The sequence below is a fragment of the Etheostoma cragini genome, chromosome 14 (genome assembly GCF_013103735.1).
Source record: "Etheostoma cragini isolate CJK2018 chromosome 14, CSU_Ecrag_1.0, whole genome shotgun sequence".
NCBI lineage: Eukaryota > Metazoa > Chordata > Actinopteri > Perciformes > Percidae > Etheostoma > Etheostoma cragini.
Window position 1 is genome coordinate 11,466,339 of NC_048420.1, and position 22,766 is coordinate 11,489,104.

The 22,766-nt window shown below is 39.9% G+C and overlaps 1 protein-coding gene across 1 annotated transcript in view; it reads right to left on the minus strand.

The window, feature by feature from the left end:
* Nucleotides 1-21,349, minus strand: part of rapgef5a (Rap guanine nucleotide exchange factor (GEF) 5a) — a 40,129-nt gene extending 18,780 nt beyond the window's left edge. Inside the window, exons 1-9 of the mRNA XM_034891320.1 lie at nt 20,961-21,349; nt 14,065-14,115; nt 11,799-11,905; nt 10,628-10,749; nt 9,185-9,362; nt 3,734-3,815; nt 3,555-3,603; nt 3,367-3,440; nt 643-822 (exon numbers count right to left, since the gene is read on the minus strand). Of these exons, the coding sequence (XP_034747211.1) occupies nt 643-822; nt 3,367-3,440; nt 3,555-3,603; nt 3,734-3,815; nt 9,185-9,362; nt 10,628-10,749; nt 11,799-11,905; nt 14,065-14,115; nt 20,961-21,104 (987 nt within the window). The 5' untranslated portion in view covers nt 21,105-21,349. The remainder of the gene's footprint in view (nt 1-642; nt 823-3,366; nt 3,441-3,554; nt 3,604-3,733; nt 3,816-9,184; nt 9,363-10,627; nt 10,750-11,798; nt 11,906-14,064; nt 14,116-20,960) is intronic.
* Between the last annotated feature and the right edge of the window lie 1,417 nt (nt 21,350-22,766).

Here is a 22,766-nt window from a genome sequence, read left to right on the forward strand (position 1 = left end):
ACACACACACACACACACACACACACACACACACACAGTACTTTAAAGACTGATAAAAGGGTATGAGATCACATTGCACTAAGCCATTCTTAACACCCACATTAGACAAGCTAGAGAACCAGTGGTTATTTAATCTAAAGTGATGTGAATGAAGCAAAGCTGTGTGTGTGTGCATATGCAACTATATCTTTAGCTTGCATGTGTGTGGGTGCTTGTCAGGGCACAGATTTGTCCTCAGGTCCTAAGGTGATATGGGGCAGGCATGTTGTACATATGTGTCTATGTGTGTCTGTCCATTAGATTGACAGGAACACAAATCAATAACGTCCTGATGAGGATTTACTCACATGATCCCTGTCCCTGAGTAACAGACCTGAAGAGTGTGTGTGTGTGTGTGTGTCTGTGTGTGTGTGTGTGTGTGTGTGTGTGTGTGTGTGTGTGTGTGTTTAAAAGTGACGACAATAATGACAACTTTTACCACATGATGACGTCTGTTACTCTATGCTCATACTAAACATGTAGCCACAACTCCCTCTTCAGATTACATGGTGGGAGACCAACAACTTTACAGAAAAAAACATCTGTCCTTGACTAATTATTATTACTTCATAATATAAAGCGCCCTTATAACACTCTACTCACCACCTGGTTCCTGTCGGGCAGCCGGTAGTTGTGGTTCTGCAGCAGCCGACAGCCGTCCTTGGCCAGCCGCTGAACAGCCTCCAGCCCCAGCCGGCTGGTCAGCTCCTCGCGGGCACAAACAGTCCCCATTCCTCCGCTGTTGCTGGCCCTGCCATCCCGCAGTGCACATACCCCGTCCAGCTGCAACACAGGTGGCATAAACACATATCTCAACCCGCAGTCCCAAGACATGGTGGAAACAGTCAAGTTGGTGGGATGAAGTTCAAGAAGGTTAAGTGTATTTGTCCATGGGAGGATGAAAGCAGTTTTGGCATAATCCAGAAACATGCAATGACAAGTTTTTAGTTGCCCCTTAACTCGCATGTGAGGAAAATAAGATGAAATGGTAATCCTGGGTTTGTCTTGTTCTCTCTCTTCTTTGTCTCTTATTCTTTCTACCTACAGACTGTAATTTACTTTATCTGTTGCACTTCTCTCTTTGTCTCAATCTGACTGCTCTGTGTCAGAGAATCTGGCGGAGAAAGAGTGAGTGTGTGTGATTAGAAGTATAAGTGGGCGGGAGTGTGTGTCTATTTGGGAAGAGTGTGTGCTGGGGGGGGTGGGGGGTCTGAATGTCTCCTCCCCTCTATAGTTGGGACTTGAAAAATGTTTTATCCATCCAGAAAGAGAAACGCAGCGGACAATCTCGCCCCTTAAGGACACAAAGAGACACAGAAAGAAAAGCAGAAAAAGAAACAGAAAGAGACAGAAAATGATTTAATTTAAAGGCCTGCAGGATACGGATAAACTAATAGCTTTGTCCTCAGATAGACTTGACGACAAAAAAATAAGTGTGTGTTCCCTGCTAAGATGGTTATCACCAGTGGCGGGCAGCCTAGTCTGTTTATTTTTCTTGGAAAAGGAAGACTGGTATTTCATTTGGCTCAGAGTTGGTTAACCCTTCCTGTGAGCTCAAAAATCCCCCGGTGCCTCTATCAAAGGGTAACACAGACATGCAGATTATGATAGCTTTATTTTGTTAACCAGGAAAACTCCCCTCAGTGGCAACTCTTATCCACACACACACACACACACACACACACACACACACACACACACACACACACACACACACACACACACACACACACACACACACACACACACACACACACACACACACACACACACACACACACACACACACACACACACACACACACACACACACACACACACCCTTGCTGCTTCCTGTTAACCTGTTATAAGCTTCCTGTCCGATTCACAGAACACACCGAGATAAAGCTGTCTGTGTGTTTGTATTGTGTGGCTGTCTCCGTCTATCTCCTTTACATTTAGAATTTCTTTCCTTTTTTTCTTTGGTGTCTTGTGTTGAATTTTTCTTTGGTCGCTTGTGTTACAGTATGAGAAACTAAAGTAGTAGTAGTGTTTGGTTAATTTCCCTCCTAATTATGTCAAATAAATTGAACTAATGCCCATGTTACCACTACAATCTGCAGTGGTTCCCAAACCGCGGAGTTTAGGAAATGAATAAATTGTATGGCCCATGTCCACTTTTTGTCTTATGGGGTGAAACGTTTCCACTAAACATTTTAACCACAGCAGCAAAAATCAAAAAGTCGAGCCATAACATGCAGTAGAAATTAGGCTACAGACGTATTTGACCTCCGAGAAGGGGGTTGCAAGAAGCCTTTTTTTTGTGTTAAGGGGCCACGAGCCAAAAGCATAAACCACTGATCTTTGGTATATATGCAATTGTGTTTTAAGAGATTCTCTTTTTCCTGTTCTCCTCATCTTTGGTTTAATCAGTGAATGAATGAGGTTTCCAATGTAAAGGGATAGGACCGGAGAGCAAACAGGTCTTCCTTGCACTTTGTTCTGATTAAATTCTACATGCAGCCACCTCACAGAGGTACACACACATGCCCACACAGTGACCTTTAAAAGATTTAAAAGGCCAATAATGATCTGATATTATGATCTGACATTATGGATGTCCCTAGCCAATCTGTGTTAGAGAAGTTATATTTCATGTGGCCAGTATTGTGGATGTATGGAGCCATTTCTAATCCTTTTGTAATAGCAATCCGTGTTCAAAAAGTTTTACTGTGCCCTTTTAAAACACTAAAACATCTTCCAAAAACACAATTTTTTCACAAGTAGGCAAACTGTGAAGCAACATGAACAAATAAATAGCATCTCTCTTTGTCAAATTATGACATTCACAGTGACAATGTGTTACTGGACCAAGTTGAACAAAAAGCTGCTTTTGTATTTCAGCAACATGTTATAGATGTAACACACCTCTTAACTTTTTTTTTTGTTCGTGCTGCATTTGGGGAGACGTTGTCCAACTATTACTGTCCTAAAGGTTCCAACAATCTTAACATTATTATCTCTACTGGCATTATAACAAACTATACGTTTTATTTAATACTTTATTTTACCAATGCAGAGACATCAAGAATATGACCAGTTTATGCTAATTTTGATTGGCTTTACTGGGACCAGTGTAGGCCTACTTTAAAATGATTATGCACTGTCCAGATTACTGAGAAAATATAAATATTGGATTGAAAATTACCTGAAGGATCAGGATTTGGGGAAAAATAAAATAACATAAAGGGGATATTATTTGGAATAAGTACAAGTGTGTGTGTGTGTGTGTGTGTGTGTGTGTGTGTGTGTGTGTGTGTGTGTGTGTGTGTGTGTGTGTGTACGTACCGGGCTGCTCTCCTCGCTCGGTGTGCGAGGCTCCTGTTGGCTTGTCTCCGTCGTCTCAGAGTCCTGCTCTGATACTGCAACCAACAACAAGCAGAATCAGGTAATTTATGACAGATATTATGTAACATTATTTTTGTCAGGTGAACTTCTTAGGAAAGCGCATACAGTCAAGCTAAATGTATACTTACAAGCTTTGCGAGTCTTTCGAGCAAGAGCAGCCGCCAACTCACTTTGTACCTGTTTCAGAAAAGGTGTCAAAACAAAACAAAATACCAAAACTCTTAATAATTAATTAAAACTCACTGTAATGAAGCGGCAATATGACACAGCATTTACCAATCTTCAGACACACTTGCAAAAAACTGACCGTAGACGTGAGCCTCTCAAGAGCTTTCATCTGGAGAATCTCACTGCATACGTCTCTGTTGCCTTCAGAGTCCTCCTCTGACCTTGGACACAGACAGACAGACAGACACACAGACACACACACCGTTACTTACAACTGATATGTGCATTATTCTGACTAAACTCTTAAGAGAAATAAGTTTGCTGTAGGGCTTTTCGCCCTCTCTATGCTGCCCCCTGGTAAACCTAAAGAAGAACTACAGCCAACAAACATCTACATTGTGTGGTTTCAAAAATTCTAATTGATGTAAGTGGATCACCCTAGCAGCTCATCTAGCAGTGGTTTCCCAATGGTGGATCACTGGTTTCTCAGATACATAAATAGTAGTAAATCTGATGAAATGGATTGACAGAAGATTAGAATGATGTCAATAAGACTTGACATTTGTTGCTCAATTCTGTTCGTAAACCTCTTTAATGTATTGAAAAACCATCAAACATTTAATCATGGGTTGCTCCCATCTGTCTTTGTAGTTCTTTACTGCTCGCATATCTTTGAATGGAGTATTTTTCTCTGCACCTCCCTTCTCGCCTTAATGTGGTTTCATTTTAAAAAATCTTCCAGAGACACCCTTCTATTGATGTTAGTGTGTGTGTGTGTGTGTGTATAGGGGTGTGTGTGGTATTGCGGTGGCTGTGTGTACATATGTTCAGTATTAACGGTATATAAATTTGTAACTTGTGTTGCGGATATTTCTCTAAATATAATTTGTGTGTGTGTTGTTTAAACAGATTGTTGTTTTGGGGTAAACGCTGCAATATTCCCACCTCAATAAAACAAGGTTGTGGAGTTTGTCTTCAACAGCGGCAGACTGCCCCTGAGGGCCCCCCTCATTCAAAACCACTGTTTGGATTGGTCTCCCACACACTGCCTCACTCTTGCACAAGACAAATGCACACTCTTTCTCAAGCATGCACACACACATTTAAAACCAATTTGCATACAATTTGGATTTTATCAACAGATCCCAGTGGCACTAGTAATAGTTGTGAAGAAAGAAGATGAAGCACTGCGTGACTGTGTCTGTGTATGCTGTAATCTGATAAGGGAATGATAGATGCAGAAGTGGAGGAGATGGTGATAACATGCAGCCCACAGCCTGACACATCAGCTATCGGCTCTCACACACACACAGAGAGAGAGAGAGAGAGAGAGAGAGAGAGAGAGAGAGAGAGAGAGAGAGAGAGAGAGAGAGAGAGAGAGAGAGAGAGAGAGAGAGAGAGAGAGAGAGAGAGAGAGAGAGAGAGAGAGAGAGAGAGAGAGAGAGAGAGAGGACCAACAGGTGTCTTAAAGGAGTGAAAATACGATAGTTACCTTTGCAATAAAAGCAGTTTAATGCTTGTTCTTTTAATTTCAGTATCTATGGTCAAAATGATTTGCCCCCACTCTCCTTTAAAATAAGATAACTGATTTTCAAACATCTTACAGAACTAAATGAACAAGGATAAATTATCAATGCAATTTAATGCTGGGGATTTTTATCTTTTGTTATCCATTAGTGGCTCATGAGATGTATAAAGTCTATTCTCAGTCATCATGATAAATTTATTCTAATAAGGGTCATTACGTTTTTTTAGCCAGCGTTAAAGCCAGCATTTGGCAATTTGGTGACTCACCATGAGCCTGAATGTACCAGAGCTAGAAGAGAGACACAGTGGGAAGTGTGTTACCAATCATTAAGCAGCACAGAACAGTATTGATAGAGGATTAACATGATTGATGCTGGCAACAGCTCCCTTTTTCCAAAGCACATGCTGTACAAGTTGTAGTCATGTTTTGTGATTTACCAGAACAGATCCCATGTGAACAGTGTGTTACAAACACCGTTTTTTATACAGATTCTGTTAAGTAAGAGAAATATAAGTAGATCCTTTAATCTACCTAATGCATATGAACATATGGTTGTGATTTAAATTCTAACAATCTTACACAGAACTAAAGGTTTGCGCCACATTGCAGATGGAGTTATTTGTGGAGGAGGACGTCATTTCTGTCAAAAGCAGTGACCTTTTGGTTGCCCTCCTCTTTAGCTTAAATGCTCTTCAGCATTCTGCAAATTTCTTCCCCCCCCCCCCCCTTTTTTTAACTAGAGCACCATGCAAAGCATGCAAGTGTGCTTTCTCCTCCCAAGCTAAGGTATCATATTTTAGCTCCTGGCAGTTCTGCACCTCATACACAATGATATGCAGAGAACACAAAGACAGGAAGCACCAACCCTTACTACAAACAATTATGTGAGAGAAAATGAGACAGAGAGACTTTCATGCCAATAAAAATTATTCAGTTACGACAGAATTGAGATATAGAGTCTATTTTTAATATACTATATATATTAAAAATAGACGCTGTTATAATAGTCCGCTTTTAAGATTCAGAAGACCATGAGATACTTGTGTTGTTTTCCACAAAAAAACATTTATTTCTAGCAAGCAGTACAGTGTAAAATGAACAATAAACTAATCAACTTTAATGACCACATTGTGCCTGGTGGCAAACACTATTGTTCACGCTGAATGATGACATCTTCTACACATGATGCAGAGGAGATAGCCTTTTCAATTAGTAGCATGTTGTTCTTGGGCTTCACTAAAGTGTAAAAGTCACTAGCAGGACGACTATCAGTCAGCTAATGTTGCCTTTTCGAGTGGCTCGGTGACCCAAGGAAATCCTCAAGCTGAACAGGGCTTTAACAGGGGGTTTAACACGTTTGTATGTGTTCAGGTTCAGACACTGCACATCTCCGGGATATTATTTTAATTATTGCATTTTGTTAGCCCTTTGGTAATTATATCTCCTTTTTACAAGAATCAGCATTAACTAATGAATTAGTGTATTAACCAATTCATTGTCAACTCCCTTGGAAGCAGCCAATGTTGTTACGTCAGGTGTTTTCCCCTCACAGCTGCAACTATTCTCCTTTACATTAAGTAGAGAGCGGGGGACAAAGAGGGAGGGAGTGGGAGAGGATGTGAGATGGAGAGAAAGAGAGAAAGAGAAAGAAAGGGTTGGGGATGTCTGCAGATTAGTTCAGAAATGTGCAAGAAAGCAATCTAAAATGTCAATACCCACCATCTCTTAACCCCATTCCTTTGCACCCTGCCAACCTGTAGAAGCACTGTGGTGGTGTTAGTACAGTATGTGCGTCATCCACTATAATTTACAGAAAGTAACATACATACAGTATGTTACATGAGATTTTTATTAGTAAGTATGACATTCAGTTTCCCTCACTGTCATGCTCGCTCCTGTGTGTGTAAAAACACCCTTTTAAAGTCGACACAGATGAATATGTTGACGTGTGCTCTTGTTCCCTCGCTCTCCATATATACTCTTTTTTTCTCGTTACCCATCTCACTTTCTCTCTTACTCTGAGTGACAGATTGAGTTCAGTAGCAGGCTCAGCAGGAATCCCACACACAGAAGCAGCAAAGTAGGCAACTCTAGCTGAAACCACTCTGCGTGTGTGTGTGTGTGTGTGTCAGAGCCCATCTTATGAATGAGTGTTTGAGGATGTGAAGGTGTGTGTGCAACAAGGCATCTCTCACATGAGCACATTGAAGATTTATTTAAAACACTAAATAGAGATTAGGTTTCTAGCTGGGAAGATAGAATGTGTATATGTGAGTGTATGTTATGTTGCAAAACAGTAATGTTCTTCCATGCGTGCTTATCCACCTTTCCACCAAATTAAAACACAGTGACTTGTCACTTTTTATGGTAAACCACCAGAAAGACAAATGACCTTAACCATAAATCTAAACCGGATCACTTTCACTTTGATATTTTAAAAGTGCAACAGGCTTCAACTTCAGGTCAATGGAGATCATCCAATACATTACCCATGAGTCACGTTCACCAACTATGCTCAACAATATGAAAATTGTTTAACATGGGGCTCTAATAATTGTGACCCAGTCCCAGTGGAAACTCCTAACTTGTCAATACAACAGATAAAAATGACCAATACCATCCGTCTGTATGTTTATCCATTAGACCTGTAACTTTTTATTTTAAAATTCTAACAACCATTCAAACTTATGTATCACCAATTTATATATTGAATATATCCTTCCTCCACTCTGGGGTTGCGTTGAGGACAACCTCAATGTTCATTTTACACTGATTTGCTTTGCACGGGTGCACAACCCCAGAGTTGGTTGACATTTTCTATTAATTTGTTTGCGCTCAGCTTTAAAATGAATTCTAGTTATATGTCTGATCCAGAAAAAAATACACTGAACTCCAAATTCAGTGTACAGTATAAGCGCAACAGGCTATGCCGCTGCAGGGGGGTATTCATAAACTGCACTTTTCTCTTTGTTAACACACAACGGAGTAAATAATAGTATAATAGTATAATAATATAAAACGTTAAACAAACTGCGGTTGCAGGACTTTTAAAAGACAGCCACAAACATCTCCAGTCAATCCACTCCACCTGCAAGTGGACCAAGTGTTGCGTAATCTATATTTTAGCCCTAATCATGAAACCAAATCGTCTGGGATGTTATGTGTGTGAGCCATTTTAAAATCAACATAAAGGAGAGGCGGCTTTTATTTTAACTAGGGTTGTCACAATTAATGAGATAATTACGAGTTAACACAAATTCCTTTCAACAACACTTTTGTTGCTGCACAATTAATGCACATTCAGGGATTTGGGCATCGGGCCACTCCGTACTTTGGGAAATCAGGAAGCGATGCAGCAGTAACGTTGTGGAACAGAAACAAACCTCCTTGAGCAGAAATGGAAAAAGAAAAGGGTCTTTTGAATGGCAAGATCAGTTTCAAAGCCCTTCCAGATGATTCTCTCAACAAGAATCAAGTAATTTGCATGTCCTGTTGATTTGAACTGAGTCACCCCCGGAGTACGTTGAGTCTCAAATCCCCTTTGCTGGCCAAGCGTATGGAGAGAATTCCCCCTCCCCCTCTTATTTAACCTTCCCAAATTTAAATTAGGACACTACATTATAGTTAGTATTACCAAGCTATGTTACATTCAGGTCGATATGCCCATATGTTGTTGCTTTATGGGCTTGAGTTTGCCATATCATGTTATGTTAAATAGGTAATATTTTTGGAGCACACAGTACCTTTGAGGTTACTCTGGAGAATGTTCTAAACTGTATTTGTCATTGTTTTGGAACGTGCAATAATAATAAACATCTCCATAATTTGCTCGCACTCATGTTGATAAGAGCATTCAAATCTTGAAAAATGTCAAATAAATTTAAAACACATGTAGAACAGATAGAAAATGTGCAATTAATTTGCAATTCATCGCAAGTAAACTATGGACAATCAACAGCCCTAATATACACTAAATAAGTGCTCATTTTCATTTGTTAAGTGAATGCCTTACCATCCATTCATTGCAGCGTAACTTCTAATAAGACTTGAATTGACACTTACGGGCTGTTGGCCCCGCCTCCAGAGCGAAACTGGATGTACGGGGCGAGTTGTAGGAGGAGCCTAACTGCCTCTGGCCATTCCCCCTCATTGGAGCGAAAGTCACAGGATGCGGAGTCACATTCCTCAAAGCTGAACTGGTAGTAAGAGTTTGAGTCTGAAAACATCACCCGCTGGTCCACTGAGGAGAGAATAGCCACACAAAAACCAAAAGTAAATATAATTAGTAGCAGCTTCCTCTCCTGTTGTGTGTCCAAAATTCCATCACACCTCATTTGACTTCCAAAACAGCCATCTACAGATTTGCCTATTTTCCCTTTATCATTTTCACAGTCTGTGACTACTTTAACATACTTGGTCCTCATCAGGTGTGTTGACACTAACAACAATAACACAATAATAATTGATGAAGGTATAATGTTTATAAGAGGTCATTATAGTGTTATCAAAGAGTTGGACGCCCTACTTTTCAGGGGGCGCCATGTAAGTAGGGTTGGGTATCGGTTGGGTTTTTCCGATAACGGTGCTAAAAGAACACTTTCAAAATGGTGCCGTGTCTAAACGGAGCCTGAACCGATACTTTAAAAATAAATCAAGGAATGAGGAAGAGCAAAACATTTTGAAAGTTACGCCGGTGATATTAAAAAATGGCATGTTTATTGTCCATGTGTCCATGTGCTCAAAATGGATTTATTAAATTTGGAATAACAATAAATTATTTCACCAGTAAATTGCTGTTAAACAACAAAAACAACTACTACATGCCAAAAGGGTATTTTACAATAACTTTGAAGGCTTAGTTTTTAGTTCTAGAGAAACAGTAAAGACATGGTGATAACAATAAAAACCTGGATAAACTCTATCAGTTTTGGTGGATTAGCCAAAATGTTGAACTGCAGGCAGTGTCAAGAGGATCAAGTTTACTCGTTCTTTAAAGAAACATAAATTGCCTTTGGATATTTTACACTCTTTACAAATGTGTCATCCATTGCATGCTGGGTGTAATTTCAACACATCATAGAGTAAAAGGGATAAAAACACCAATTATATTCTTCTTTATCAGCTCTATTGAATACAGAAATCCCATCCATGGTGATACATTTACTTTTTCTTAAAATGTTGATGGTAAAATATTAGTTGTTAACATGGTCTTTGGTACATCATAATAATAATAATAATAATAATAATAATAATAATAATGGGGCGGGGGGCTTGGGTAAATAAAGTCACAGTGTGTCATTCTACCTTGTGGAAAGTTAAGCAGGTGAATGAAGCAGTGATTTCCCTTCTCTAGTCTGTTGAAAATTACCTGGTGAACTGGTTGTTGCTGAAGTCACTAGAAGTTAACTATAAACTTTACAACACACACAAACCTCCAGGCATTTTAAGTGTGTGTGTGTGTGTGTGTGTGTGTGTGTGTGTGTGTGTGTGTGGTTGGGTTTTTACCAGACAGCAAGACTCCCAGCTCCAGAAGCACCTGCCAGACACGCACAGCAGTAGTCCGACAGCGCACGTACACACACTGCTCACACAGCCACTGCACCAGCTCCACGCCCACGTAGCTACGTCTGTTAAAATACAACAAATGTTTGGTACAGCCACAAAGTGTCATGATACGCATGCACACACTTCTTCCCTTGACACAAAAGCTTGCATTTTTATTTAATCAATATCCACTGATTATTCATTATTTCTCCCTAAGCCTTTTCCTCTGAACACACAAAATACGTTCCGTCTGCTATCCCCTGGATAAACTCCTTGTGTATGTGTGTAGGTGATGACAGTTAAAATTACCTTCTTTTTTTTTGTCCAGATGTTCACATGGTCTTTGCATGCATCTGTATGTACTGTATGTACAGTACATTGTATGAGAGTGCATGTATCCTAGATAGAGTGCGGATCGGGCCGGATTTTTCTGTCCGAGCCCGGCCCGCGTCCAACAGAGCAGTAACCAAACCCGACCCGAGCCCGACAGGCATTAAGATATTTATGTCCGAGCCCGACCCTAGCCCGACACGGTTAAAATCGCATTTGTTTCTCATACTAATGACACATGTACGTTTGTTTGTGTGGAAAGCCCGCTTTTATTAAGCAATTGTAGGAAGGCATTCGGCCTGCCACATGTAGCTTAATACGCACGTCTTTCGTTGTCACAGCTAGTTTAACAAATTTCCGCATACAGGAAGACGGATGTTAGGGTAATATTTGACATTTATTTTAATCCAAAAACGAACATTTGCATCAGGTGAAACAGGCCCATTGGTTACCTACATAATAAGCTGTTTTAAATTCAAAATGTTCATCGCCTTATCGCGCTGATGTGACCGAGCCCGACCCGAACCCAAGCATCCTTTCTAAAAATCTGTTAGAACCCGGCCCGTCGGGTACCGTCGGGTCCCGTCGGGCTCGGGTCGGGTATCCATCCTCTAATCCTAGACCATCTTGTGCTCTGCTATATAATGTCTACGTCACGCTTTGCACGTCTTACTGCATAAACAACTTAACTGGCCAATAAGGACAGGCCTCAACAGTGAATGGTGAGTCAATGTACATGCTTCACCAGACACATCGATTCATTACTGCACACAGACGGACACAAAAACAAAGACAAGTGTACCGTATGATTCTGGCCAGGTGTATCTTGTCTTTAGCTGGGTATGGTCCATGAGAGAGGAAGGCATTCCTCACAGCCCGACCAGCACATGGAAAACTCTGGGAACAAGACTGACACACAGCACAGAGAACCACAACAAAATGTATTTTTAAACTGTCATTTTAAAATCCAAACACTCAAAACTAATAACTGTGATTTTGATGACAAAAATCAAATTCTAACATTGTTTTGGAAATGGACATTAGACTGCAGAGCGCTACATGTAATGTGGCAACGTGCTGTCATTGAAGTGCATACAAGGACAGCTCGATTTCTTTCCCCCTGAGGAACGACACATTGACTGTGTCTCCACTCTCTGTAATAATCTGGCTATTGACGCTATGGTAAATAAGACCATATTTCAATTAAGCAGTTTCCAAGGGCTGCTTGTTCTGTTTCATTCATGTTCACGTTGAGATGTGAGACAGCAGCGCCTGCTTAATAGGGGCTTCATTCACATTATGTCACAACATGACAGACTCCCTCATGACTTTTATAGTAGAATGGTTGTAGAGCAAGAGTTAGATAAATGGTCCCATGTATTGCAACATTAAGGGTACCCTGTGGGTTTTGCCTGGCTCAGAATGGGCTACGCACAAAAGTAAGCATAATTGGTTCACATACAGTAAAAGGCAATGACAAAGATCTATGCATTTTCCTGTTATTTCTAACCATAAACAAAGTGTCTATTATGCTTGAGTAAATGAAACCTTAATTAACAAAACTGGTTTAAAAAAAAACATTGAAAATGTTGTAATAAGAAAGAGGGAAAAAAATCTTTTTATTCACATAGAACCAAGCCAAGGTGGCAACATGCCACACCAGTGTATTATTACCCATAACATGCAGGCCTAAAGGAGCAACAACTCTGTTCCCCCATTCTGTCGGAACTTTCACACAGACAGCGAGACGGCTTAAGGTGCATCAGGCTACCTTGACAGGCAGTGTGAAAGGGGCTTAAGAGAAAGTCCCCATTTGGTTACGTGTTGTGCACATGCAAAAGGAGACAAGGCTGACACCATACACATTTTTGCAGATGGTTTTGCATTTTTTCTCATCTACAGTTTGTAACATAATGTTCTAAGTGCAGTATTAAATTTCACCTGTGTGTCTTGGGCTCAAAGGAGGTTTTGGACCTCAAAGCAGAATTACTCATAATCATTGTGACTCAAATTTCCTTTCACACTGTGGTCTGCAGAGCCTTGATCAGCCTTGTCTTCAGTTATGGGTGTGGCCAATACAACAAAATTGCTTGGCAGCCAATTGGATCAAGTTTGGATAAACAATGACAAATCCATCCTACCTTTGCTTAAACCTGTTTTGTCTTAGATTTCCAAGCTGTTCTACAAACTTTGTCAAATGTGACAATCTGAGGTGACAAATAGACCATGCAGTTGCATCTTCATGTTTGATTTTGAAGCAGATTATCACAAAGTTTGAGAGCCAAAGGTGGAAATAAAGCAACACCCATTGTCACCATCATCTAAACTCACATCCATAGTTTATTAATTAGTCCATTTTTCAGTGACCAGGTTGAATCAATTCTTAGTTAATATTTGCCAGACTAATATCCTGTAACAAACTGAGGGCGGGAGATTCAAACTGGTTTAGCAAAGATCAAATTTAAAAAAGTTCTTTTTTGCAAGCATAATGCTGTTTAGGTGCTCATGGGTAAAGAGGATTTACAAGCGTCATACTACTTTAGGTACTAAATCAATGTTTGGATATAGCCATTTCCCTTAAGGCAAGATGTAAAAGAGAATCTACTGAAATACAACCACTAAAAAAATACAACAGTGCTGAGGGACAAACTACTAAGCAAAGGGGTAACAGCAGGACGCATTAATAAGCAGCATCAAAGCTTCAGATGTTTATTTCTAATTAAAAAAAGAAAAGAAAAACTTTATATTTCTTTAGCTAATGGTTTTAATTGTCAAAGAAGAAAATTCTCAAGTGTAATATTTAAGGCCTAAGGCCTTTACAGAGTGCAGTGCTGAAATATTTGGTAAATCAAATTAAAGTAACCTGAGAGAGAGAGAGAGAAAAGTTGGTGAAACTTGGAAAAGTCCAAGGTAATATCACCACAGATGTCCCCTGTATTGCGGCTAAACAAACACACTTTTGCGGAAACTGAAGACAATGACATCATCACCTGTGTAATTGTCTGTGTGTGTGTGTGTGTGTGTGTGTGTGTGTGTGTGTGTGTGTGTGTGTGTGTGTGCGTGCTCACCCTGTGTTCTGTAGGTCCAGCACTCGGTCCGGGGATAGTGTCAGGTGATTGCTGTTAAAACACAATGCACACAAGCATTCAGAGCCAACACACAGTGACGCACACAGTAAATACACTGACTAAACATGACTGAGATGAGAAAGACAAGTTTTACTATTCCAAAATCATTAAATCAGGTTTTGTTTAAACTAACAGCAGAAACTACCTTTGTTCATTCATTAATACATCACTGCAATATACTTTGCCAAACTGAAAGAAGATGGCCATTCATTTTTTTCCTTATTGTAAGTGTTTGATGATTATCTGAACTAAGCAGCTAAACAGTGTCACACACTCAAGTATAAAGTACAAGTAGAGTACACAGTAATAAAAACACCTTAACAACAAAATACAACTGTCAGTCCCACTATCACAATATAAAAGTGACAGGATAATAAAACTCTTCTACCATAACACCATAATGTCGTGGGCTGTGCTCTGTAGGGGTGGGACTCTCTGGACACCTCTCGAATCAATTCTAAACCGATTATCAACGCATCTCGACGCAACAATTCTTTTATGTACATTTCCACGTGTGAATTAAAAAAATATTTAAATCTGAGTTTGTTAGATTATGACATATACTGTATTTGTCACACACAAGTTTTAATGACTTTTTTAGTCTACTGAGGTTTTTATGTTGTAGTCATTCCTTGCATAAGCCTTAAACATGCTTGTGAAAGTCACCTTCTCTTAGAGTAATCTTCCATGTCAAAGGCTCAGCCAGCCCATCCTCTTTCAGTCACTCGGTTTTCTGATATGTAACTTTTAAATAAAAATCAGCAAATTTGAAAATAAAAGTTATTTACTATATATATATATATATCCACCCACCCCTAGTGCTTTGGGCATATCCACTCCACCTCTAAGTCCCCTGCCAAGACATAAACGTTTAATCTTTATGGATTATTATGACACACACACGTAAAACAAAATATATATATATATACACACACACACATATACACATACATACATACATACATACATACAGTATAAAAAATGAAACCAAAATCAATCTTTTTGACCCTCTTATTAAAATGCTTGGTTGTGGCAGTGTCATGCAGAGAGCATGCTTTTCTGCAGCAGGCCTGGGAACACTTTGAAGATAGTGAGTAAAATGAATGCAGAAAAATACCAAATAATCCTAGTGCAGCTCTTGCTGTTTGCAAGAAAATTGGGAGAAGACTTTATTTTTCACCAGGATAACAAAGCCAAAGCAAGGGTTTCAAAATTAAAATGAAGTGACAATATTTTGCATTTTTGAATTCAACTTTTATTTAGCATTTAATGTCTTACAATACAGCATAATTATCAGTGGATATGGTATGAGAAAATATCAGATACGGGCATCTTCTATGAAAACATCATGGTAGCGCATCACTGATAAAAAATGTAAACCATTAGGATGACAATCACGTTGCCAGCGTTTTAAAAGACAGACCGATGAGAACCTCTTGCAATGGGAGTGCAACTGTTCTTGGAGCTCAGTCAGTGAAGTAGGAGAGTTATGGCTTTGATTCTCTCTGGAAACTAGAGATAGACTGTTTATTGGCACTGGCCGACTATGGGGCCATTTTTTGGCAGTTGGTAGTTTTGCACATTATCTGCATCAACGTTTTATTTGCCTGATAACGATAAAGTTAATTCATTAAAAAGTGAGCTACTCTGGCTCAACTGTCCCTCCTCTTCTGTTTCACTCAACACTGAGTCTGATGTAATGTCCCGCTCACAACAATATCTGACTATATTTTACTTGGTGTTATGTTGAAAATTTGTATTTATTAAAGTATGCTTAAAGCATTTAAACAAAGTTTTGTGTTGGATTTTGTAATATTCCAAAATCTTTGACTTAAAGACTTCAATTTTCACTGTATATCAGTTCCAAATATCGGTTATCGGTTTTATGAATGAAATGACCTTTAAAAACCAGTGTCCGTCGAGCCCTACTGGAAACCTTGACAGGAAACTGTGTGAAACCCTGTGCTAGAAATTGCTGCTGCCCCTACCTGATGATGAATAGGGAGATACCGAGAGCTCAAATGATGGAACAAATGAACAGCACCCGAGCAACTGTAGAAGATGGATGTAGATGAGGAAATATAAATAAGTTAGCGCGCAAGAAGAGAAAGAAGAGAAGAACGCTGAACAAATCACAACAGTCTATGAATATATTACAGGGGAGCATGACAGATGGAGCAGGAGAGAGATGAGGCGGTGAGAGACGGAGAGATCGTTTTAATTGTAATTGCTAAAGAGAGAAGAATGTGAGTGGTACAAAGATAGAGAGGGAAGGAATGTTGCAAGAAAATGAAATACATAATTAGAGAGATGTAGAGCAGTGTGTGAGATCTTCATTAGAGCGATGATACTGTCTGGGATGTCTCACACACACACACACACACACACACACACACACACACACACACACACACACACACACACACACACACACACACACTTTGGACAAGGTATCACCGCTCACCTTAAGTCCTCTTAATTAAAGAAATACAAAATGTTGCTTTCTTGTAGCGAGTTACAGGAGAGAGGATCAAAGACTGGAAACAGCTAGCCTGGCTCCGTCAAAGGTAACAAAATCTGCCTACGAGCCCTTTTTGGATTTTTCGATTGTCAGTCGGACAGAACCAGCAACGTGAAAACTTCATCTTTGGTTTCAGGTAATTGTATTGGGCGGTTTTGACTATTTTCCTATGTGACCAAACAATTCATTGTTTAATCTAGAAATCAATCTTTAAATGAACCGACAAACAAAACAATCAACCATTGCAGCACTAATATTGACTTCTTCTTTTTTTTAAACAATGTCTTAATTGATTATTCGCGCCCACAGGTAGTACCTTTCAACTTTGTTTAACAAGTCGTTGAACCACTCGTTTGAACTTTGGGTATCCTGTCCCGCATTTTCCCGCTGTAGAAGCTCCCCTATGTCTCCTTCTTTTATAAACAGGTAAATGGCTTCCAGATTTTCTTATACACCTACCCCCCCCATTCATTTTTTGAAATGTAAATGTCCTATAATTGCCATTTGAAATGAGAGATCACAGAGAAAGCTGGAGGTGACAGAAAATCTAAAAGCCATTCACATTGAAACACAAGGATGGAGTTTCAGATTTATCCACACTGGAAAACATTTTCAAAAGAACTCAGTTTTGGGCTGTGAAACACCAGCTGTGGGATAGACGTCCTCCAAGATATCAATAAAGATGAGAGCTTCTTTCTGTGTTTGTGACGATATGCAGTGTTTGTACTGAGGGTTAAGTGGAGCACACCAGCTAGCCAAGCACACAGACTAAATAAATTGTTTCTGACTCTCGCTATCTCTGTCTTGCTCCTTCTTTCTCTTTTGCTTTGGGTGAGTTGTCTTATCTCTCAATCTCTTCACCTCGCGGTCTGGTGAACACAGAACTCGAGAGGTCTTTGTTTCTCCACCATCATCTCTTCTCACAAACGAGCTCAAGACACACAAGAGAGTAGAGCAGTTCCATTCATACTGTGTCATACGACGAGAGAAATGTCTACTGGCCATGTTCCTGTGAGTCTCTTTGTCTGTGCCTTAGTTTCCTCATAAAGCTACAGTCCTCCATCACACGGTATACTGCTGTCACGAGCAGAGGCCGAAAGAGAGTGACAGGAGAGAAGAGAAGATGAATGAGGAGGAATGAGAGCTATAAAGAGAGAGCACATGCTGACACGCTTATCTTTGTGATGACTTCAAAGTGTATACAGAGAGAGAGAGAGAGGCAGAGAGAGAGAGAGAGAGAGAGAAAGAGGTCATTATCTGCAAGAAATGGATTACTCTTAGATTAGATTGCAGAGCACAGTGAAGAGTTGTAGTACAATATGCTGTACACACACACACACACACACACACACACACACAATAAAGGCCTAAATCTTAATCTTAAGAAAGAATATCGTATTCATTATGAAAGTTGAAACATTGTGTACATTATTAAAGTTGAAACATGTGTCTGATTCAATTAATCAATGAGTAAATATCATATTCATACATCAAAGTGGAACCCAAATTCTTGTTTACCTTACTTTGGTATTGATTTTGTAACTTAATTTAAACCTTTAAAATGTCAAAACAGCTAAATCAAAAATAGGTTTTCTTTGTTCTATCTGTTTCCTTTCACGTATTATCAGCATTTCCTAATTCTGTTCTGGAATTAGTGTGCACATTTACTTTCATCCAGGCATTAAAGAAAGCAACAACAACAACAAAAACAAAGAAGCTGCAATACCAAACAAAATGGCACAGTTAAAAGGATTCAATGATTCAACTGTGTTTTAATGTGCCACTGTTATTTCCACCTTCTCGGTCATTAACATGAGTCATTTTACTTGTTTGCTTTAAGAATGTAAACCCATAATAATGTCAACTACAACAACTGTACACACATACAATACTATGGACAAGACACCCATACTAGTCGGCTGTCATCTGGTTTCTGTTGGCCGCACACTGGTCTTCTGTTCTGGTCTCAGCAACAAAACCCAAACAAGACTTACAATCCACAGTAAGTGGTTACAGAAACCTGACTTGGGGCATGGGACTTGCTATGCCATGCATTTCCTCAGCAGTAGGCTACTGCGAGTAAAGTCCACTGCACATACTATGTATTGGTAAGCGACCGGGTTAACCATTAAGTCGTCAATCTGACACCTAACTGAGCCTTGGTCAACTCTTTAGAGGAGGAAAAAAAGGAGCCTGGTTTTCTCAAACGTCTACAGCATGGCTACTGTGCAGAGCAGCCCGGGCAGTGTACAGGAAGTTTAAAAGTTGGTTCCTTTGAGCAAATTTCTCTGCTCATGTCACATCATAGCCAATAAAAGATGAATATCAAAGCAGGTCTCAACAGAGAATAATGTAAGACAGGATTCTCAAAGGGGACGCTGGTGCCAGCTGGAACCAAAGGCAGAGCATGGCTACTTGCAACACAACAGTTTCAATCTACCTTACACGCTGTCGGCAGACATCAAATGAGCACATTAGGTAATGTGAAAACCTGCTGATGTTAAATATTTTGCACTTTTACAAAAACAAAGACAACGAACAACATTGTTTTCTCAAGATTCTGCATGGATCACCAAAAACAGGTAAAAGGTGTGCAGGTGTCTGCCTCAGGATGAGATGCTGGGATTTGACATCATGTCACTATCTTCTTTTTGGTGTTTCCAATTCTGAGTGCCATTGTAGTGCAGTGCAAAAATAACCACACGCGTTCATCTCTCACATCTTTTTTGGAGAATGTATATGTGCATGTCAAATCAAGAGTGAGTCTGTTTGTGTCAGCCAACTGCCAGTGTCTAGAGGGAGCTAGTCTGCATAGAACAGCCATACCTTTACACTACTTAGTCGCATCAACACACTCATATGGCACCCATGCATGTACACACGCCAAGTTAAATGAACATCTATCTACATTCCTTCACTTCATCTCAAGCAATAAACAAAAACACAAAGACAATACGCTGCATGCTGCAGTTATTATGATTTTAAAAACAGTTATTTCGAGTCTTATCCAGCTCCTGACATGATTGTTGTAGCTTCATAATTCTGACACTTCTGTACTCGAGTTATCCATGTTTTGTATGTGGACTCTTATTTTGACTTTCATATTTGCATATTCTGTTTTGCAGTTCATTATAAGATTACCTCTGGTTGATTTGTTACCACACTTAGATAATTTATTCGTATTAATCAGACAGGTAACAGGAACAATGAGCAGCATCACAAGTCCGTCACTTAAAATGACAACATGTAACATGACACAAATGTCCTCGGTCCAAAGTGGCTTTACACTACGAGTGTTGGGTATTTTAGTACATTTGGCATTCTGTCCCTAATTCCCACAGAGGCAATCAAGGACCCATTTTCTCCTGGCCGTCACCAGTGGTGATGAAGATGAGCGGAGCTGACACAGTGAGCAGACATTTGGCTTGTCAGGTGTGTTAGTTCCACATCAGGGCACACAGTGACACACACACATTTACTGCTTACTAGACCAATCATCACAAAACAGAACCAGAGAACCCATGAGATGAATGGTTGATGATCTACAAATTTGCCCAATTTGAACTGGAAGAACTACAGAATAGAGCTGACATAATTAGTAGGCTGCAACTAATTTTTTAGATCAATAGAACATTTATTTAAAAATGTCATTATTCTTAAAATGTGACGATTTGCTTTCTTTCCGGTTTGTACAATTACAAACCGATGGTTGGTTAGGGAACAAAAGATATTTCAAGGTAGGCTTTCACCTTAAACTCTCAGAACTTGTAATGGCAATTTTCACCTTTTTAACATTTTTTATAAACAAAACAGTAGCTTAAGTAATTGAAAACAAAAATGGACATAGTTAACAAATTATATATATATATATATATATATATATATATATATATATATATATATATATATATATATATATATATATATATATATATATATATATATATATATATATATATATATATATGAATAGGCTATGTTTTGTAGTAGCCTGTAGGTATGTGTGGGGAAATTGTTGGGGGTAGTGTTGCCTTGACTACTGGAGTGTAAAGGTATGGTGTACAACACCTATTCTAGTTTATATGGAGCTAGCACGCGCACACTCATACTCACACCGCCTCTGCGACAGTAATGCTAGTAACAAAATGAAAACACCTGAGTCGTGACGGGGTTACGAAACAGCCTCTCGGCACTGGGTCTCGGGAATAGGCTACTCAAGGTTGAAAAGATAAAACCGTGAGCCGTTGCTAACGTAGATAAAACATAAAACACGGAAGGACGGACAGTCACTCAGCGGTCGGTTTGAAATACTCACGCTCTTCTTCCGCAGGTGCAGCCCGTGCTTGAGTAGCCCTGGCAGATCCCGGATTTTGTGTTTGAGCTGAGCCTGGTCTCGTGCGCTCCGGTTCCAACGCAAGCCCGCCAGCAAACCGTCCTCGGCGGGCTCAGAGTCCTCCATGGTTCCTTTCCTTCTCCTGTCTTTCCTCGAGCTGCCGCCTGCCACAGCTCCGGGTTTCTACTGTATCCTCACAAGGCGCACCGTCGTCCGCCCCCGTTCGCCATTTCCCCCCGCATCGCGCGCATACTTAGCGACCTGCATCTGCAAGCACACCGCGCGCAACGTTAACAAGGCTACTGAATGTATTGCGCAGCACGCGACGTTGCTGCTCCACCCAATGGCTCTACTACCCCAGTAGCCTAGGTGCGTGCGTGCGTGCGTGTGTTCTGTGGGAGGGGGTCACAGTCACAGGTGCATAAAAAACATTTCATCACTTCCACCTTTCAATCTCTGACCAGTTTGAATAAAGAAAAAAGAGGTAGGTTTCAAACAATCAAATGTTGATTGTTTTAATGGTGTAGTTGACATTTTAGTATAATTGTAATGTGTATATATTGTGTGTGTTGTAAATTTAATTACATGCCTAAAGATAGGTGAATAGCCTGGGGGGAGGGAGAAAAGAAGCAGAAGGCACTCTGTAGGGCTACGTCACCACATTACCTGGCTCAAATTTCCAAAGGTAAACAAAGATCAGCCACAGAGTGTATGTCTGTGTTTGGGTGGGTGGATGTGCTACATAGCAAAGACTATGTTCCACTTTTGGAGCTATTTTGTCCTGACCAAGAATTCTGTGGAGCCTGGAGCTTTTGCAGAAGGCATGTGAGCTGAAACATGAGAGGGTCTTAACCGGTCTAAACCCTTCCAATGCTGGGGATTGTTGAGCTAATAGTCATCATTAGAAAGTAGGCGACTTTCAAACTCTTTCCTTTTTTGAATTTGAACATGCTGGTTATAGTCCAGGTTTAAACTAGCCCCAGTGTAGTCCCAGTGTAGACCCAGTTATGACACACACAGATATAAGAAGGTTATGGATGTACTTGTCTAACTCTGGGGGATATGATAAATAAGCTAAAGTCTGAATCAGTTGGCATGTTCCTTCACATGTATATTGCATTATGATGAACAACCAAACTGTTATTTTTCATTTGAATGCAACAGTAAAATGGGTGCACTCACTTTGCATTATAATTCTTTTTCAACATCTAAATAAAACCGTGTTTATATACCAATCTGTGGCTTTGTGTGAAGACAGGAGCCATGGGACAAGAAGAAATTCAATGGTTGGCTTGAAAAAGAACTCAGCGCTCTTGGGATATTGGGGAAAGTGCATTCAATTTGATTAAAGATTACGAGTGAAGATGATCTGAAGGAGAAGTAATTTGAATTTATTAGACCCAAGAGGATCTGAGTCTGATACTCCAGATACCATAAATCAGAGCTGAGTTCAGCTCGAGGTTCAGTTGTATAACTCAGATGTCGAGTCTGCTTTTCTGATAGGACTTGTAATCTGGGATAATTGGCCCCTTTCAGGGACTCAGATTATACCAACACCATCGCTATCAGATGTAATGGGCTACCATACATATTGTTTAGTGGCTGAATAACACACACACACACACACACACACATACACACACACACACACACGTTATGTAGGTTTAGCTAGCTATAACATATAATATACATATAAAATGCAAGTTTGGCTCTGAATCCCAACTCAAATGAGGGAAAGGAATAGTGATGTGCTTTAAAATACTCAACACACACACACACACACACACA